The sequence below is a fragment of the Gastrolobium bilobum genome, unplaced genomic scaffold (assembly GCF_033153095.1).
Source record: "Gastrolobium bilobum isolate Gb01-03AN ecotype WA unplaced genomic scaffold, APGP_CSIRO_Gbil_v1 utg728, whole genome shotgun sequence".
In the NCBI taxonomy this organism is placed as follows: Eukaryota; Viridiplantae; Streptophyta; class Magnoliopsida; order Fabales; family Fabaceae; genus Gastrolobium; species Gastrolobium bilobum.
Genome location: NW_026899225.1, coordinates 706,598 through 724,161, shown reverse-complemented (window position 1 = coordinate 724,161; position 17,564 = coordinate 706,598). Strand labels below are relative to the sequence as shown.

The 17,564-nt window shown below is 31.6% G+C and overlaps 2 protein-coding genes across 2 annotated transcripts; both read left to right on the top strand.

Moving 5' to 3' along the window:
* The first annotated feature begins 530 nt into the window (after positions 1-530).
* Positions 531-2,296, top strand: LOC133288597 (homeobox-leucine zipper protein ATHB-40). Its single transcript, XM_061486399.1, has 3 exons — positions 531-652; positions 777-1,093; positions 2,060-2,296. The coding sequence occupies exons 1-3, from the start codon at positions 565-567 to the stop codon at positions 2,294-2,296; spliced, it is 642 nt and encodes a 213-aa protein (XP_061342383.1). The 5' UTR covers positions 531-564.
* Positions 2,297-5,550: 3,254 nt separating this feature from the next.
* Positions 5,551-17,232, top strand: LOC133288550 (serine/threonine/tyrosine-protein kinase HT1-like). The gene is made up of 7 exons (XM_061486331.1): positions 5,551-5,597; positions 12,647-12,778; positions 14,500-14,632; positions 15,416-15,611; positions 15,784-15,905; positions 16,072-16,227; positions 16,813-17,232. The coding sequence occupies exons 1-7, from the start codon at positions 5,551-5,553 to the stop codon at positions 17,230-17,232; spliced, it is 1,206 nt and encodes a 401-aa protein (XP_061342315.1).
* The last annotated feature ends 332 nt before the right edge of the window (positions 17,233-17,564 follow it).

The window sequence follows — 17,564 nt, the reverse complement described above, 5'->3', positions numbered from 1 at the left end:
TCCGCTACACAAACACCACCATTATCTGTACTTGTTTTGCAATATTACTCCATTTTGTATTCATCATTCATTAAATCAAAACGACACGAGATGGGTTTCATGATTATAAGTTAGTGCCTTCGTGTGTGTATACATGACCAGCTACACTTTGTATAGATAACTCTTTAGTAGTCCGACAAATGAAGGGGAAAAATATAACTATTTTTTTTTTAACTTTGCGAGAAAGAAAGTGTATAAATTATTTGTATAATCACAGTCTTGACAAGTATTAAATAATAAAAGAGAAAAACAGAATGGCATTGATATGCAAATTTGAACCCAACTTGGGGCATTTTATAAGAGAACCTCCCGCATCATTCCACACAAACAAAGAGGAAAAGCATCATTTTGCCTATAAATATGCAGAAGGTTCGTGTTTTCTCTCCAAAAACATTTCTTCACCCTTTTAAGGAGAACATCTAAATGGCCTTGAGATAAAAGAGAAGCAAGCCAGTGAGCTAGGAAGAAATATATATATATATATAGAGTGAGAGAGAGAGACTAATAAGATACAGATAAACCACTATGAATCATCGACATATCGAAGAGCATATGATGCTTATCTCTCAGTTATACCCTGCTGGTGCATACACTCAAATAATTGCTGAACAGGGTTAGCATCCATGCTCAAACTAGTCTTTAACATTTTCTTGTATATATTCGTCACAATTTTACTGCATAAATTAAATTGAAAGAGCCTTCTTTTAATTTTCCATGTCTATACATATTTTTTTCAGGGGAGAAGAAGCCAAGACGCAGGCGTAATAAGAAGAACAAAGGAGGAGAAAACGGGGCTGCGGAAGCCAACAAGAAGAGGAAGCTCAGTGAAGAGCAAGTTAATCTACTTGAACAGAACTTTGGAAATGAGCATAAACTCGAGTCCGAAAGGAAGGACAAGCTCGCAATGGAGCTTGGTTTGGATCCTCGACAAGTTGCTGTTTGGTTTCAAAACAGAAGAGCTCGTTGGAAGAACAAAAAATTGGAAGAAGAGTACTCAACTCTTAAAAAAGCCCATGAAACCACCACGCTTGAGAAATGTCGCCTGGAAACTGAGGTACACCTCTTTCTCTTAATTTCTCATATTTTATTTCAACTAGAATTTTAATAAAACTAAGGTTATTATTTAGTTCCCGAGAAGATAATTCCGAATAAACTATATTTAAAAGCAAGAGATCGTGATTTAGCAAGCGAGAGCCAGTTCATTGGTCCATAGTTCTTGTGCTTAGGAAACTTGTTGGGACAGTACTGAGTATGATTTTATATATGGTGTAGTCTTCTGGGAACTCAAAACGTGCAAGTGGCATTTTCTTTCTCACAACGATAACGTCAATTTCGGGCTAGCATGTCACGACTTTTCTTCTCTGTTGGCCTTTATTCTTTATTGTTTCTCTAGCTCTTGAAGTCGTTGCTTTATTAGTTTCGTTTAAAAAAGCTCTCTCTGTTAATTAGTTTAATCCCGTTAGTGTTGAAAGAGAGAAACACCCGCATGCAACCGGTTCTTCAGGGCAAAGCAAAAAGAACTAACTGAGAAAATGAGATAACAAAAGGGAAAAAAAAAAGAAAAAAAAAAGTGAAGAGCTGAAACTGAGACCCACCAAATGAACGTGCAGATGAGCTCTGGGCTCGAAGAAATCCAAATCGTCCTCTTTAAGTTCTCAGCCATACGATAAAACTTAATGAGGGAAAAATACAAAAACATAAAAAACACCACTAACAAGGAACTGAAAACTGCCACCTTAGTAGACAACAAAAGACACTGTTTCTTCCATTTTTATTCGATAAGTGCCGTACAGCATAATTAGGATAGCTCATGTTGGGCCTTGCTCAAGGCCCACTTTTGAAGCGGAAGACACGTGATTGATATATGTTCCCACGTGAAACGCCATTAACCTATAATTAATTAATACCTACCTACCATGTCTCTATATAAATAAATAAATATATTCCCACCACAGCGCCTTTAACTTTTTTAATCTTTGGTTACATCTTAATCCCTATCATATGGCACCATTGCTTGTAGGTGTTGAAGCTTAAGGATCAACTTTCCGAGGCAGAAAAGGAGATTCAGCGCCTACTAGAGCGTGCTGACAGAGTCCCAAGCAACAGCTCCAGTTCACAGTCACAGTCACAGTCAATGGAAGCTGTGGACCCACCATTTCTTGGAGAGTTTGGAGTAGATGGATATGACGATGACGTGTTTCACGTGCCCGAGACTCATTACATCTATGGCATGGAATGGATTAATCTGTATATGTAAACCAATAGGAATTGTAGATAATGTGAATGATCCAATGTGGCAATGTATATTGTTCCTAGCTAGTGTGTGTGTGTTTGACTATGGTTTGGAAAGTATCCATTAACATAATAATTTGCATTTTAACCCCCAAATGGCAGTATCTTTGTGATATTAGTTTATGTCAGCTATGAAGATATAGCTGTTTCTTTTAAACAAAATAATAATTGGGCTCACCAATGCTAGCTTTCATTGTTTTTTTTTTGGGAAAAAAAAAAAACCATATAACTATATAAGATTAAAAAGAATAAAATCAAACTATTCATTGGATAAGCCGAGCTACGTGGTAAATTGGTAATGACATCGAATCAAACCTAGAAGGTCGTGTTATCGATCCGTGTTTTATTTTTGGCAAATGACAACAGATTCTTCATATTTATTTTTTGGGAATGTATTAATAATGGAATTCCTTGTTGACTTTGCATTCGTTTCTTTCCACTGTCATAAGATCGAACACATTCTTGACTAGATAATCTTGAAAAAAATCAGTTCCTGGTCCTGAACGGAAAATATTTAGTTCATTAGTTGTTTCGACTTTTCTCTTTTCTCCCACAAACAACTTTACCCGCTTATCTGAACATAAATGGTATAAAGGTGACCGCGCACTTAATTGGCCATTTTATCTTACCTTCATATAACCGTATCGCGTGGTCAGTTTTTATTATTTGAATAATTTCTTTTAGTACATGCGTGACTTAAATGTTTGTTCAAGGAAAAAGATGAAAGATACTAATTAAAGAGATACGAATAAATATATCCACCCTAATTATTCCCATTTGAAATATTTGCTTTGAAGCTTTGAACATAGACAAAAAGTATTTGCTTCTCGTTTAAGGGCTCTGGTATTACAGACACCACATGCACTAGCATACTGGGAAATTTTACCCTATATTAATTATTATTGTTTTTCTGTGAATTCCCCCTTATTAATTTATGAAAAAAGTTTAAGAAGTAAGAACCTCCCTACTTTTTTTTTTCTATATCTATATTCTTCTTTTTAATTTAGACATATTTGATCTTTTTTTCTCCTTATATTTTATTTTAATTTTTTTACTTTTAATCTTTTTTGTAAGTGTTGTAAGTTTCTTAACATATTTGGCCTTATTTTTTCTTCTTATTTTTTCTTTTTTGTTAGACCTTATAAATTAATTAGAATTTTTATTGATTGGAAATTTTGAACTTCTAATTACCTTAGTTTGTAACATATATAATTTGGCCTTGTAAGAATGGTAAAATAGGACAATAAGTCAAGTTTCTAATAGTGTTAATGATGAGTTTGGATAGAAAAAATAATATGGGGTAAATGATTAAAAAAAGTATAGGGGTCAAACAAAATCACAGGTTTTTTTTTTTTTTTTTAATTTTTCCCTTGATTTATTTACCCATAAAGTTAACTTAACAAATGAATTTGGGATTCGATAAAAGAGAATCCTTGTTCTCAAAAATAATAATCATTATTCAAAATTCAACAAGCTACAAATAAAGTCATAAACACCCTTTTATAAGGTGTCAAATAACCCAAAAACACAATCAAAGTATGCATTAAAAACTTTCGTTCAAATAATTAAAATATATCTGATTAAAAATCAATGAGCATTAAACACACCTAAAATAAGGAAATAATTAAAATCAAATCAACCTAATAATTAAAAGATTAATAAGAAATCAAATTACATTCCAAATCTAAATCTTCCCATGATGTAAGTCAATTGTAAGTGCATCATCATCCTCTGCTTGGAAAAGATCTGCCTTCGAATCTATTTTTTCTTCACTGGTATTAACCTTTTCACGTGGTAATCCAGGTGGCAATTCTTCCGGTACTATGAGAAGATAATCGCTTCATGTAATACAACAATTAAATAATAAAAACATATGATAAAAAATATAAACTTTATGGTGATTTTGTTGACAGCTCTGCCATCTGTTCATATTCTCTATGATCTATCCTTCTTAGGAGCCAACAAGGCTAGAATTGCACATAGACTCATGCTTTCCCATATTGCACCTTTTTTTAACAACTCCTACCTTTATCTCTGTAACTCTTCATGTTCTTTTGGACTTATTCTCTGTATTGCTTGATTGGGAATGACAACTATCCTGGAATAAAATCAATACAATATTGAATGTCACTCATAGGTGATAACTCAAGGGGCATATCTTCTGATACCATATAAACAAAGGCCTGGAGTAAGGATAAAATCTCACTATCTTCACAATCATCATCGTATTCAACATATTGTTCTCGATTTCCATATTTATGTTCTCCATCAAAGTTATTATATATTGGATCACCATTGCAATGTTGTTCTCCGTTGTAATCATCACAGATTGGATCGCCACCACAGTCTTATTCTCTATCAGAGTCATCATTATATTCAACATAGTCCTTTGGCTTTCCATATTTATGTTCTCCATCGAAGTTATTATATACTGGATCACCAGCACAATGTTGTTCTCCGTTGTAATCATCAGAGATTGGATCACCATCACAGTCTTATTCTCTATCAGAGTCATCATTGGTTGGATCGTCATCATAATCTTGTTCTCCATCAGAGTCATAGACTAGACAATCTTCACGGTTAAGGGTGTAAGTGGACTGGGCTGGGCCGAGATTTGTCCCAAAAAGCCCAAGCCTATGCTAAAAAATTCCAATATGACCTGGCCTAATAGCATAGTACGAGTCTAACTGTTAGCCTGACTTGGCTCATTTATAAAAAATAAAAATAAAAAAGCAAATGGCCTGGTCTAACCCGTTAGCCTATTAATTTTTAATTTCCAAGCAGAGCCATAAATTAACTTCATAAAATACTCAAATTCTGTTGATAAAACAAAAACCACAATTTCGACGTCCAAACAGAACCATGAATCACAATAACAACTTATCACAATCTGCATTTAAGTCACCTTCAGAAGAAAAATACCTAAAAAAAATAACATATTTAATCAGATCGAACAAACCAATCCATACTATGTAAATTAAAATAACTTCCTGAATCCAACAAACACATCATGATGCTTGTAGTAGTCAAAAATTTCTTATCATCTTCTCTCCATTCTGGATTGGATCAGTTTTGGAAGTAAAAATCATCCAACCTAATCCCTTCGGTTTGATCATGTGATCATCCATTCGGTTTGATTTTTTTCAAATCCGATCCAATCCAATTTTATTCGGTTTGAATTGGATCAATTTTCGATTTTTTTAAAAGCCTAAAACTTGTATGATGATTATTGTGCAAATAACATATCTTTTGTATCTATTGACTTTGTAAAGTTTGTATGATGATTATAATGCAATCTAGAAGCATCAGTAAATAATAATCTAATTTTTAATATAGTACAACAAAAAGTTGAAATTCCATCTTTTACCTCTAACAAAAAAATTACAATGTATGTTATCAAAAAAAAAAAAAAAAAAAAAAAAAATTACAATGTGGTTACCTGAGATACGGAGTAACCCAAATTTTCATCCTACAGAGGAGTTGTTGTACAACAATAACTCATACAATAAAAATATATGATGTATCTTACCAAAAAGAGAGAGCATAATATAGATCAAGTACAATCCACTTTCTTCAACATGATGGAATTGACAACATTGTTTACAAAAGCATTGGTGGCAACAATTAGGCATTAAGGTGGATTTCTGAAACTGAGTATGTCAGTATGGTTGCATATTGAGCTTGAGGGCTGCTCGAAACTGCAAGCAGCCAAGATGGTATGGGTAGCCTGCCTTGCAATAGCCTTAAAGGTACCAACACCTGCATCACAAACAGCTTCAAGTAAAATACTTTTATTCAATTAACAATTATCATTAGCATGCAACCTGTTAAATAATTTTTAGCATACATGAAAGGACAACAACAACCACAAATAAAAAAAACTAGATAGAGTAGTTTCTCATAAATAATTTTTTTTTTTTTTGTAATAAGTTTCTCATAAATAATTTTGTTCTTACATCATAAACTTTTAATCAAAATCCTCACCAGAATCATCATCAACTTTTGTATTTGGATAAATATCTAAAATAATTATAACAAAACATTGTTAGTAAATTAATAATTAGAAAAATAAAAAATGATATAAAATAAAAAATTATACAAGTAGAATAAAATAAATTACCTATCTCCATCTTTACAAATTCTTCTATAAACTCCTCTACATCATTGGAAAAATGCGTAGATCGAAACCAATTTTGTGCACAAATTAATGCTTCAACTGTCTTTGGAGTAAGAGTACTCCTATAGTTGTTAAGAACTCTACCCCCCGCGCTGAATGCAGATTCCAAAGCAATTGTAGAAACTAGTATAGCCAATACATCTTTAGCCATTAAACCAAGAGTAGGATATTTGGTAGAATTTACCTTCTACCAATTCAAGATATCAAATTTTTAAGTTCCTTTCTGTAGTGGCTCCATGAGATACAGATCCACCTTATTTTTATTCAATCTCTCACTCACAGTTATGTCTGTCTCAAATTCACTAGCAAATGAAGAGTTATCAAATGCTTCCAAATCAGTGTCTTCAACCTCATGGCGATCTTTGGTGGACGATTGAGAAAGATTATTTCTATGAAAATGTTTATAGCTATGGAACATCTTGTTTAAAGTCTCCTTAACTCTAACACTTAAAAATTTTGCATCCTCCCTTTCATAAAGCTTCTCAAAACTCCATTACATAAATCGTAATTTATATCGGGGATCAAGTATCATAGCAATAAAAATCATCATGTTGATATTTTTAATGTTCTCCCAATATTTGTCGTGCTTAGCTTTCTCTTTTTCAGCCATGGGCCCAAGTAATGGATCCATACTCCTACTCCATGTCTTTAAGTTATTCAATATCATGCAAAGCTCATGAAAATATTGAGAATAAGTCACATATAAAGAACCAGACACTTTTTCAGTGACATCATGAAAAGTTTTCAAAATTCTCACAAACACTCGTGCATTATCCCAATCCCCCGTTTTTGGAATTCCACTTTGCATCATTGCATATTTAGCAGCATGCTCTCCTAACCTTTTAAATGCCTTTTGAAACTTCAATGCACTTTCAAGCATAATATAAGTAGAGTTCCATCTAGTAGGAACATCTAATTACACTATGTCACCTTCTTGTATCCTACAATCTTTTATACAAGTCTTTGATCTATCCATATGACTAAGGGAAGCACACACAAATCTAACAACATTTCTTATTTTAGTAATTGAAGCATGCAACTCTTTCAATCCATTATTGACAACAAGATTCAAAATATGAGCACAACATCTAACATGCAAATATTCACCTTTCAATGGATGTGCATTCCAATCCTCCATTTTAGCTTTCAAGTAAGCAATAACAAAATCATTTGAGCTTGCATTATCAATAGTAACAGTGAAAACTTTCGAAATTTCCCAACCCAGAAGACACTTCTCAATTTTCCTTCAAATAGTCTCACCCTTGTGATTCTTAATCAAACAAAAGTTCAAATTATTTTATGCAATTTCCTATCATTATCAATGAAATGAGTAGTAAGACACAAATAATTAAGATTCTGCACGGAACTCCAGCAATCAATTGTAAGACACACACTTTCATTCGGAACACTAAATATAGATTTGAATTTTGTCTTCTCATTTAAATAGAGATTCCAACAATCTCTAGCAACAGTAATTCTTCCAGCATAAACATGCAAGGAATAAATTAAAGCAATAATGGCATATGAACAACATAAACAAATGATTAAAGAAAGGAAAAATGAAAGAAGCGCACAAGAACTAAACCGAGCAAGTGGTTAGTGGGGAGACCGGTGTAAGATTCCTTCGTCGAATACAATACAGTGCTACCTTCTACCTGACTCGCAATAAACATATTTGAATAAAGCAAGTGATGTGCAAGGTATCAAGACTTGTTTATATTAATTTAAAATGACAGAGAAGCAAAATAGGGGAAGCCACATCACAAAACTTAAACATTTTATCAAACACTAAGCAGGAAACTAAACTCAAGACAAATAACAACTTCAAATAAACACTCTCCATTTGGAATATCACATTATAGAAACATACTTCATTGTTTGTCAAACATTCAAGCTCTCTCGATGCAGTAATGGAGATACAGAAGAAAAAAAGAAATTATAAAATTACCAAAAGAGAAAGTTCCTTAAGTGATTTTCTTAAAGGCTCTAGCTCTCCTTTCCTAGTTTCTCTTTTTCAATCACTATCAATATACTTTCAAACAAAAATGTTCTCACCAAGTTTACCAATTTCTCTCAAAAAGAATTCTCAAATTTCTTTTTTTACAGAAATCTCTAAGCTTCATCTCTGCAATTAATTTTGTCTCCAACCTACCCAGAAAGCAATGAACGCACAAAACCTCATTAGTTCAAACAAACATCAAAAACTTCTGAGTCAGAATTAGAATGGAGTCTTAGATTGTAGAAATAAATCATTGTTTTTCGGTACTTTGGAAGGAAAACTGGTTGGGTTGGGTTCGGACTTGGGTTGGTTGGGGTAAAAGGATGGGATATTAAAAAAATAATAAGGCTAGCCTGAAGGCTCATGGGCCAAGTCTCTTAAATTAAGATTTTGACCCAATTATTAATCAAGCTTTAAAACCAGCCCAAGAATGTACTAGTAAGCAAAAAGGCTGCAGGCTACAGCCCCTAGCTAATAGGCTGTATGACCCAGTTTCACCCTTATTCACGGTCTTCATTATCAACAATCATCGTAACCTAATGATTTGGACAATAAATGACAAAATGGCCAAAGTACTAATTTAGAATCTTGATCTGTATCCCGGTGTTTGGAAGATAAGATTGAACTCTACATAAAATCCCCCAATTTTGCTCTTGGCTCGGAATCGCTAAGGGATTGTCTCTCCCTCCTTATCATTATAATCAGAAGCATCTTCGGATTCCATTTCGTCTTAGGTTTGAACGGACAATTGTGATCTAGCAAATTATCATTCTAGTTCCCCAACTCATAATCGTAGCTCTTTCTATGTCGCATAGGTCGCTTTGACATGATTGTTCATCTTCGATCTGTGGGGCAATTCCATGTCTTCTGCCATTGTGAACCCACTACTCATGCTAGTATGAATTTGTTTAGCCATTAGTGAAAGCCAACCTAAACTCTGATACCAACTAATGCCAAAACGCATAAAAAAAGTTAGACAAATGAATTTAGGATTTGAAAAGAGAATCCTTATTCTTAAAAACAATAATCAATATTTAAAATTCAACAACCTATAAATGGAGTCATGAACACCCTTTTATAAGGTGTCAAATAAACCTAAAAATCAATTAAAATATGTCTTAAAAAAGGAAATTTTAAATATAGTTCATTACAAATCAATCATCATTAAACACACCTAAAATAAGGAAATAATTAAAATCAAATCAACCCAATATTTAAAAGATCAATAAAAGAAATTAAATTACATTCTAAATCTAAGTCTTCCATGAAAGCCAATTCTAAGTGCATCAAATATCTCTCTAAGGTTGAGATAAATTTTAGTGTGGTTAGTTAACATGTAATGAAACACATATATGTCCTTGATGTTTATCTTATAAGTTGATCGCCGGTCTTGGTTTCAATTCCCATCAAATAATTGCTTTGGTTTTGATTTAGAGTTGTCTAATGGAATTTGCCTACTAGAGGGATTTAGATGTTAACTCAGTTTACTTGCTTGTTTTATGCACTGTTCAACCAACCTTGATAATAGTGCTCATTTGCGTTGTTGTTGCACTTTAAATAGAATTTAAATTATTGATCCTACTTTAATCGGCCATTCTATTTTTGTTGTGTCGTCTTTCTATACATATATCTGTAATTTGTTTCTAGTATTAAATTTCCATTATCATTAATTAAACATAAATTCAAAAACAAAATTATAAATAATTTATTTTATATTTATATCTTATTATAGATATAAATATTATAAGATACATGTGTTAAGTGAAGATCGAGAATCAAACTCATAATCACTAATTACCAACTCTGATACCATATATATTAAATAATCATATAATATAAAAGCTCAAGTTATATTAAATTTCTCTAACATATTTATTTTTAAATACTCGTCAACTTTTTTCTTTCTAGTCATAATTTTTTTTTATAAATTCTGTGATTACAGTTTCTCTTCATTATATTTTTAAAAAATATTTTATTTTTATTTTAATTAAAATAATACGTGTTAATGAGATTTAAATGCTAGTATTGAAGGTGACTCTAATTTATTGTAATATTAAACTGATAAGCATTTTTTTTCATTTACTTTTTGACAATTAAATTATTTGAAAACACGAGTTGAATGAGGAAATCTAAAATATTATAATAATAGTCAATAAAATAAATACTTACTTTCTAAAGAAAAAGATACTTTAATTATATACCAAACAACTGCATTACTAATTAATTTGAGGTTTTTGGCCACATTAATTGTGATGTACAAAAAACATTATTCAAATACTTAATTTGATACTATTTAATGGAATATTTAGCATGGAATTAAAAAATTATCTATGAACTTTTGACCTTTATTTTGACTCCATACCAAGCTGAGTTGTGCTTAATTTTTGCATTTGAACTTTTGCTTTGAACTTTTGCTATGAACTTTTAGATATTTTTAGTCACATTTGAACCTTTTTTCTTTTGATTTTTTGGAATAAAAATATTAAATATCTTAAAAATAAAGATAATAATCTGTATATTTTCCAATCTCTAGATTTTAATCAAATTATGAAATAGTTGATAATATGAGTAATTGAATAACTATTTATTATTTTAAATTTATATTAAAGTGATAATGGTCTTACATATCAAAAGCAGTACACGACATATATTTATTCTTTCTGTTTCTTTATGATGAAATCTATTATTCAACTAATGCCTTACACTTCATTAATATTTGAGAATATCTCCGATGTAGTTAATTACAGGTTTTTTCCATATATTCAAATTCACTTAATCTATCTGGATAATTATTATTATTTTGTTTGCAAGGGTATCCGTACACATACTCTTTGATCATAAGAATTTTCCCTTCGAGACGCATAGTAATATGATTAGGCCTTCCATATACAAAGTGATGTCTCTAGAACATGATAATAACATAAGCATAAGCAAGAAATATGATTGACTCAACACCAATACAAATCAAAACAATGTCACATTAGTTATAATCATTTCAAAATAGTTTAGTTTACTAGACACTTTCATATATATACATTTTATCTATTCATCTATAAAGAGTGTCATTTAGCTTTGAACACAAATTACATTCGTAAAATAAATCAGTAATTTGAGCGTACATGTATTGCTTTCAACGCACTATAGTACTATATTTTATGTAAGTCCAAAAGAAAGAGTTTTTTTTAAAAAAAATAATTTTAGTACATTATGGAAATAATTCTGGAAAAGCTACAAATTTATTTTTAACGTTTGCGTTTTTAAAATAAATTTAAACTAACAATTTATCTGGTCCGGAAAAAATAAAACGTGTAGGTTCAATGAAGTTAGATGTTTTAAAATTTGAGTTGAAGGCAGTTATAAATTAGATTTTTTTTGGTAAAATAAATTAGATATTTTTTAAGAGAGTACATTATAAATTATTTGGATAGGATATTATAACAAAGTGTTACTACCAATCAATTTCACCGTTAGATCGATTATGTTGATTCAATGGTTATATTTATTTTCATCTTTGTATGATTATGGTTCTCCATATTTAATGTAAAAACATTAAATATAAGAAATCATAAACATACAAAGGTGAAAATAAATATAAATATAACCATACAAAGATGGAAATAAATATAACCGTTGGATCAACAGAATCGATCTAACGGTGAAATTGATTGGTAGTAAAATTGGTAGTAACATTGGTAGTAACATTAATTGGTTGTTACAATATCCTTCCCCTAAATTATTAAGTAAAAGAAAAGGTTTAAAAGGAAGAAAAGAAGAAGAAAAAAGGAATGTATCTTGGCGCCAGAGTATTCATTAATTTCGATCCCGTTAAAAAGGAAAAAAACCTGAATTTGGATTTTGAAATAAATGACAAGTTGTTGATAGGTCATCTATCACATGCAATAACATCCCTTGACGCCCGGTAAAAGACTCAAATAGGAAAGAAATGAGTTTCCAAAAATGTTACAACAATTTCCAAGTTTATTCTGTACATTGGATTTTAAAAATGCTACCAAACCTGTTCGTCTGTAATACAACCAAGCAATGGCACAGCAAGTTCCACAGCTCTCAGTCTCGGAAAATAAGCTTCTCTTCAATCTCTCACACACTTGGTCCTCAGAGAACACTGGACTCGGCCCAAGTGACAATGTTGCTGCTGATTTCGATGATGGCTTTGTCTTTGATATTGATCCTAGCTTGCTAGTGGACCATGATAAACTAACCATTGGCGACATGATCGGAGAAGGGTCTCACTCGATTGTCTACAAAGGATGGTGGGCACCCCTGGTTACTACTATGAATTTGTCTTTTAATATATTTTTGGCTTTATTCATATATACTTGCGTTCGCGTGTCTTTCCCGACTTTCCGTTTGCTTTTGATTTCTTCTTTGATTTAATTCACTTATTTTGTCGTGAATGTCATGATCAACCCTTTTGTTTGATGGTTTTGAATGATTCACATGATTAATTGAAAGGTTGATGTATCGTCTTGCAACCTTACTATTAATTTTTCTATATTATATATATACTCGAGTTCAATTGTGATCATTGAAGCTTAATTTTGTGGTCCAATGAATTTTGACTTGCATTTTTTCCTGGATCTTTGGGTTTCCATGTCAGTGGCACACATTAATTAAGTGCTTGTTATCTACTATATATATATATATATATATATATATATATATATATATATATATATTAATAACGAAGCTATCAGACATGAAATCTCATAAATTCTATGTGGAAAATTAAGTTGGGGTTGATACCACAGTGCAAACAAGGTAACCCCACTCAGTTGATACGTATATCCTTAAAAGATACTGTGTATATTCTTCTTTTTGGGAAGTGGATGAAAGTAAAATATGTGAGCAAAATCCTCTTGGTTTATTACTCATAATCCATCTAGGTTTATATTAGTAATATAAACTTGTCAAGACATAGCTCTTATTAGTGTAGTGACTCTTAATTTGTGGTTCAAATTCTTGAGCAGTATATAATCGTTTTGAGAGTTATGAGAATGGCTAGCTGAATAGAGACTATTGAGTTAGGTAAGTAGATAACTCAGAAATTAATATTTTATATGAGAATCCAAGTGTGAGTAATAAAATTTTGCGTTGGGAAGGAATAAGTTAACTAAAGAATATATAAGTAAAATGACTGATAAACTTAATCCTTAAGATTTTGGGTTGAGACATGAGTTGGTTGACATATTTTGTTAAAGCTAAAATTTATTTTTAAACTAAAGTTAAAAAGAGCTTAAAAAATAAAATTAAAAGTTATTTGATAATTATATAAAGTTGTTTAGAGATGATAAAATAATTTTTTATTATGATGGATTATTAGGACAAAGGATAAAATTTATAAATACAAATTTAAAATAAGGGTAAAATTGTAAAATAAATATGAGAACTTCAAAAAACGGATATACATCTTAAAAAAAAGCCTCTTCATGGGAGCTTCTAACTTTTAACCTTTTTTTTTTCATTATAAAAAAAATGTCTTTTATAATAAGAGCTTTTATAAAATTATCTTTGATTAAGCTTCGACTTTTTTTTGAGAAAGAGAAGCTAAAAATAAAACATGTCAGGTTCTTGAGAAAAGATTGTTGGAAATTTAAGTGTTAGGAATAAAGTCTCATGTCATAAGAAAGAAACCAATAAACCAAATAGTTTTAAATTTTGGGTTGACACACTATAGAAGAGAAGCTTATCTCGAAGTTAATTGAAAAGTTTGTCTTTATATAGTGATAGTTTTTAGGATACAGGGGAACATCCGGCCTGTGTTTGCTTTCCAAACGGATATATAAATGAGTTCTCTACTAACAAGATTATGTACTGTAGCCAAATTATAGGTGGCAACATGTATGCAAATTTTTGTATATTACATGACGTGTGCGAGTTTCATTAGAGCATTTTAAGTGTACGAAAACCAAAACTTTTCATATAATGTTTCCTCTAATACTAAATGTTTTATTGTTAATTCGTGTTGTTTTAGGTACGAAGACCATCCTGTTGCTATAAAGGTTATACTCCCAGAAAGAACCAGGGATGCTACCCCAGAATGTAAGGCGAAATTTCAGAGGGAGGTGAACTTGATATCTAGGATTAAACATAAAAATATTGTGAAGGTATTTGATAGTGTCTTCTCTTACGTGAATGCCTTCATACTTGTTTGATTCCTCTCTAAATTTACGGAGATTTTTTTATTTTTTTATTTTTTAATGACTTTTAACTCGAATTTATCAAAGAATTAGGTAATTATATCATCAGTCACAAGCTACACTTGATATCTATAGGCTGCTGTTTGTCATTGAAAGCATAGAAGCTTTTTTCTTTTTTTCGTAGGGATTGTAAATGTGAAAGTATTTATAGCCATGGATTTCTAATCAAGCTACGTTGTTTACCACGTTTATTATCTATATGTTTTAGCATGAAAAGTAACGAGCTTCCTTTTTCAGCAACAGAATGAAAGCTTTCATCCCATTTATTCTTCTGTCAACTTCCAGAATAATGCTTAAGATATCAATAGCTTAATAAATTTATGTTTAGAAATTTTCCTTTATGGTAGCTATATATATATAGGGCAATGTACTAACAGACATGAGATCCTGCCACTCATTTTTCTTCATATCATACACATTAAGATTGAAAGAACATGGCATCTAGTATGTAAAACATAGCATGACCCATTTTTCTTTGGAGGTAATAGGACAACCGTTTCATAAAATTCTATATTCTAAGTGCCTAAGTCTCAAAGCAGTCATTTCAGTTTTCTTTGTTTTATTTTGTGATTTTCGACGCCCTAAACATAACTATCATTCGTCAACACTACATTCTCTTCTTCCACATAAAAGCAGTCTACCTTAACATTTCAGAGTTGGCCAGTTGAATAATTTAAACTTATTTTGCAGTTTATTGGCGCCTCTGTGGAACCATCAATGGTGATAATCACAGAACTTTTGGAAGGTGGTTCACTTCAGAAAAACTTGAACAGCATCTATCCAATGACTTTAGATTTGGAACAATCTTTAAGTTTTGCTCTGGACATTTCTCAAGCTATGGAGTGTTTGCATGCAAATGGCATCATTCACCGTGATCTGAAGCCTAGTAATCCTTTTCTTTATTCTTTTAATGAGTTTTTCTTTATATAATTTAATGAAATATTTTTGGTTCTGATGAGTATCCAAATACGTACTGTCATATTTGTTTTAATTTCGAAATGTTTTCTACTATAAAATCAGGTTTGCTTGTGCTTTTGTGAATGCTATGTCTTTTCTAGGTAATTTACTTCTAACGAAAGACAAGAAGCTTGTTAAACTTGCTGATTTTGGGATAGCTAGAGAGGATATATGTGATGAGATGACTTGTGAGGCTGGTAGTTACCGATATATGGCTCCTGAGGTATATTTCTTTGGATTATATATATACATATATATATATATATATATATATATATATATATATATATATATATTGTCTCTGCATAAGGAAACAGATCACCATTACCTGTTCCTATTACTACAGAATCTTCATCATGTCTGTTTAATTTTTCCAATATTTGCACTAGTTGTTCAGCAAAGATCCACTTCCAAAGGGAGTAAAGAAATTCTATGATCGCAAGGCAGATGTCTACAGCTTCGCAATAGTTCTGTGGTCCTTGATCAAAAACCAAATTCCATTTAAAGAAAGGGAAAATTTGATGGCAGCATATGATACAGCAAACGTATGTAATTACTTAATACTACTCGAGTTCTAATTTTACTCTGGAAATTCTTCCTTCCTTTCTATTTTTATATCTTCCTTTTATAGATTTCAATAAATCTTGCATCCTAGTAGTTTATTTTTATTTTTATTTTTTTTAAATATCTTCACTTCAACCATAAGGTGTTTGCCATAAATGCTATGATAAGTAGTATAGAATTGCAAAATATGGCTTACTCTACTGTTCGTATTCATTATTATTTTTTCTTGTGCATCACTAGATATGATCAGGGACATAATATTTTTATGGGTCCTTCATATAAACCCTGACTTTATAATTTGGTGTAGTTCCTGACAATAAATCTTTCAGGGGTTTTACCCTATTCTATATTTCTGATATTTTTAAAGCAAGAATAACAAATTAGGTGTCTTGCTATATGCCAAAGAATTGAAGTCAGTAAGTTTGCAAGCCTTAATGGCTCACATTTTGGTCTGAAGACTCTGAATATATAGCAGTTATGGGTTTGGTAATTACATAGTTGTGAGATTTAATCCATTAAACATGGGCATGTTGTGATATAATCTATGTTCCTGCTGGTTGTTGCAGAACAAAAGGCCAAGTTTGGATGAGTTTCCACAACATCTACTTCCCCTCGTGCAATCCTGCTGGGCAGAAGACCCAAAACAGCGACCAGAATTCACGGAGATCACTGAAACACTGACAATGTTTCTCCAACATTGTTACTCAACAAGGACTACACTTGCCAGCATAACTGAGATTGAAGAAATCGATAGTAACAGTGAAGAATCATGTCCAAAAATACGGGCCAAAGGCCCAAAGTCTGTGAAAAACATTTCGATACATGATCATGGGACTATAATAAAACCCAAGGACCGCATAAAGTGTGAGTTTGAGTCTCTGAGGGGAGAACAGAACCCCTACTCTGACACAGCGGAAAGCAAGCCAAAAAAGAAAAGCAAGCTCAAGAGTTTACTCAAGTGCTTTCGTTGTTCCTTTGGCATTTGATTTGACATGCCTTCGCATGCATCAAGAATGGTGACTCAGTTTCTAAAGGCTTAATATAATGAAGCTCCTAAGATTTGCACTGCTGTCTTGAATGCAATAATTGGATTTCAGCTCTTTATTATATGAAACTTTTAGAAAACAGAATTCAAGGACTTACTGTGGATTGTTTGTACTTAATGTCATTAATGCTTTGTCATATTTATATTTATTTATTGTGGATTGTTTTTTCTGATTTTGTAGTCCTACCCAAACCAAGCATTAGTTTCGTGCTTTTCGTCGTGTTTTTAGGTGCGAATTCCTTCTCTCTCTTTTTTTGTCTCTTTAAAACATAA

Bases quoted from the DNA above. Each gene is read 5' to 3' on its own strand.
- LOC133288597 (XM_061486399.1), top strand. From the start codon at position 565: ATGAATCATCGACATATCGAAGAGCATATGATGCTTATCTCTCAGTTA. The intron at 653-776 runs GTTAGCATCCAT...TATTTTTTTCAG, and splicing joins TCAAATAATTGCTGAACAGG to GGGAGAAGAAGCCAAGACGC. The intron at 1,094-2,059 runs GTACACCTCTTT...CATTGCTTGTAG, and splicing joins AATGTCGCCTGGAAACTGAG to GTGTTGAAGCTTAAGGATCA.
- LOC133288550 (XM_061486331.1), top strand. From the start codon at position 5,551: ATGATGATTATTGTGCAAATAACATATCTTTTGTATCTATTGACTTT. The intron at 5,598-12,646 runs GTAAAGTTTGTA...ACTCGGCCCAAG, and splicing joins CTTTTGTATCTATTGACTTT to TGACAATGTTGCTGCTGATT. The intron at 16,228-16,812 runs GTATGTAATTAC...TGGTTGTTGCAG, and splicing joins CAGCATATGATACAGCAAAC to AACAAAAGGCCAAGTTTGGA.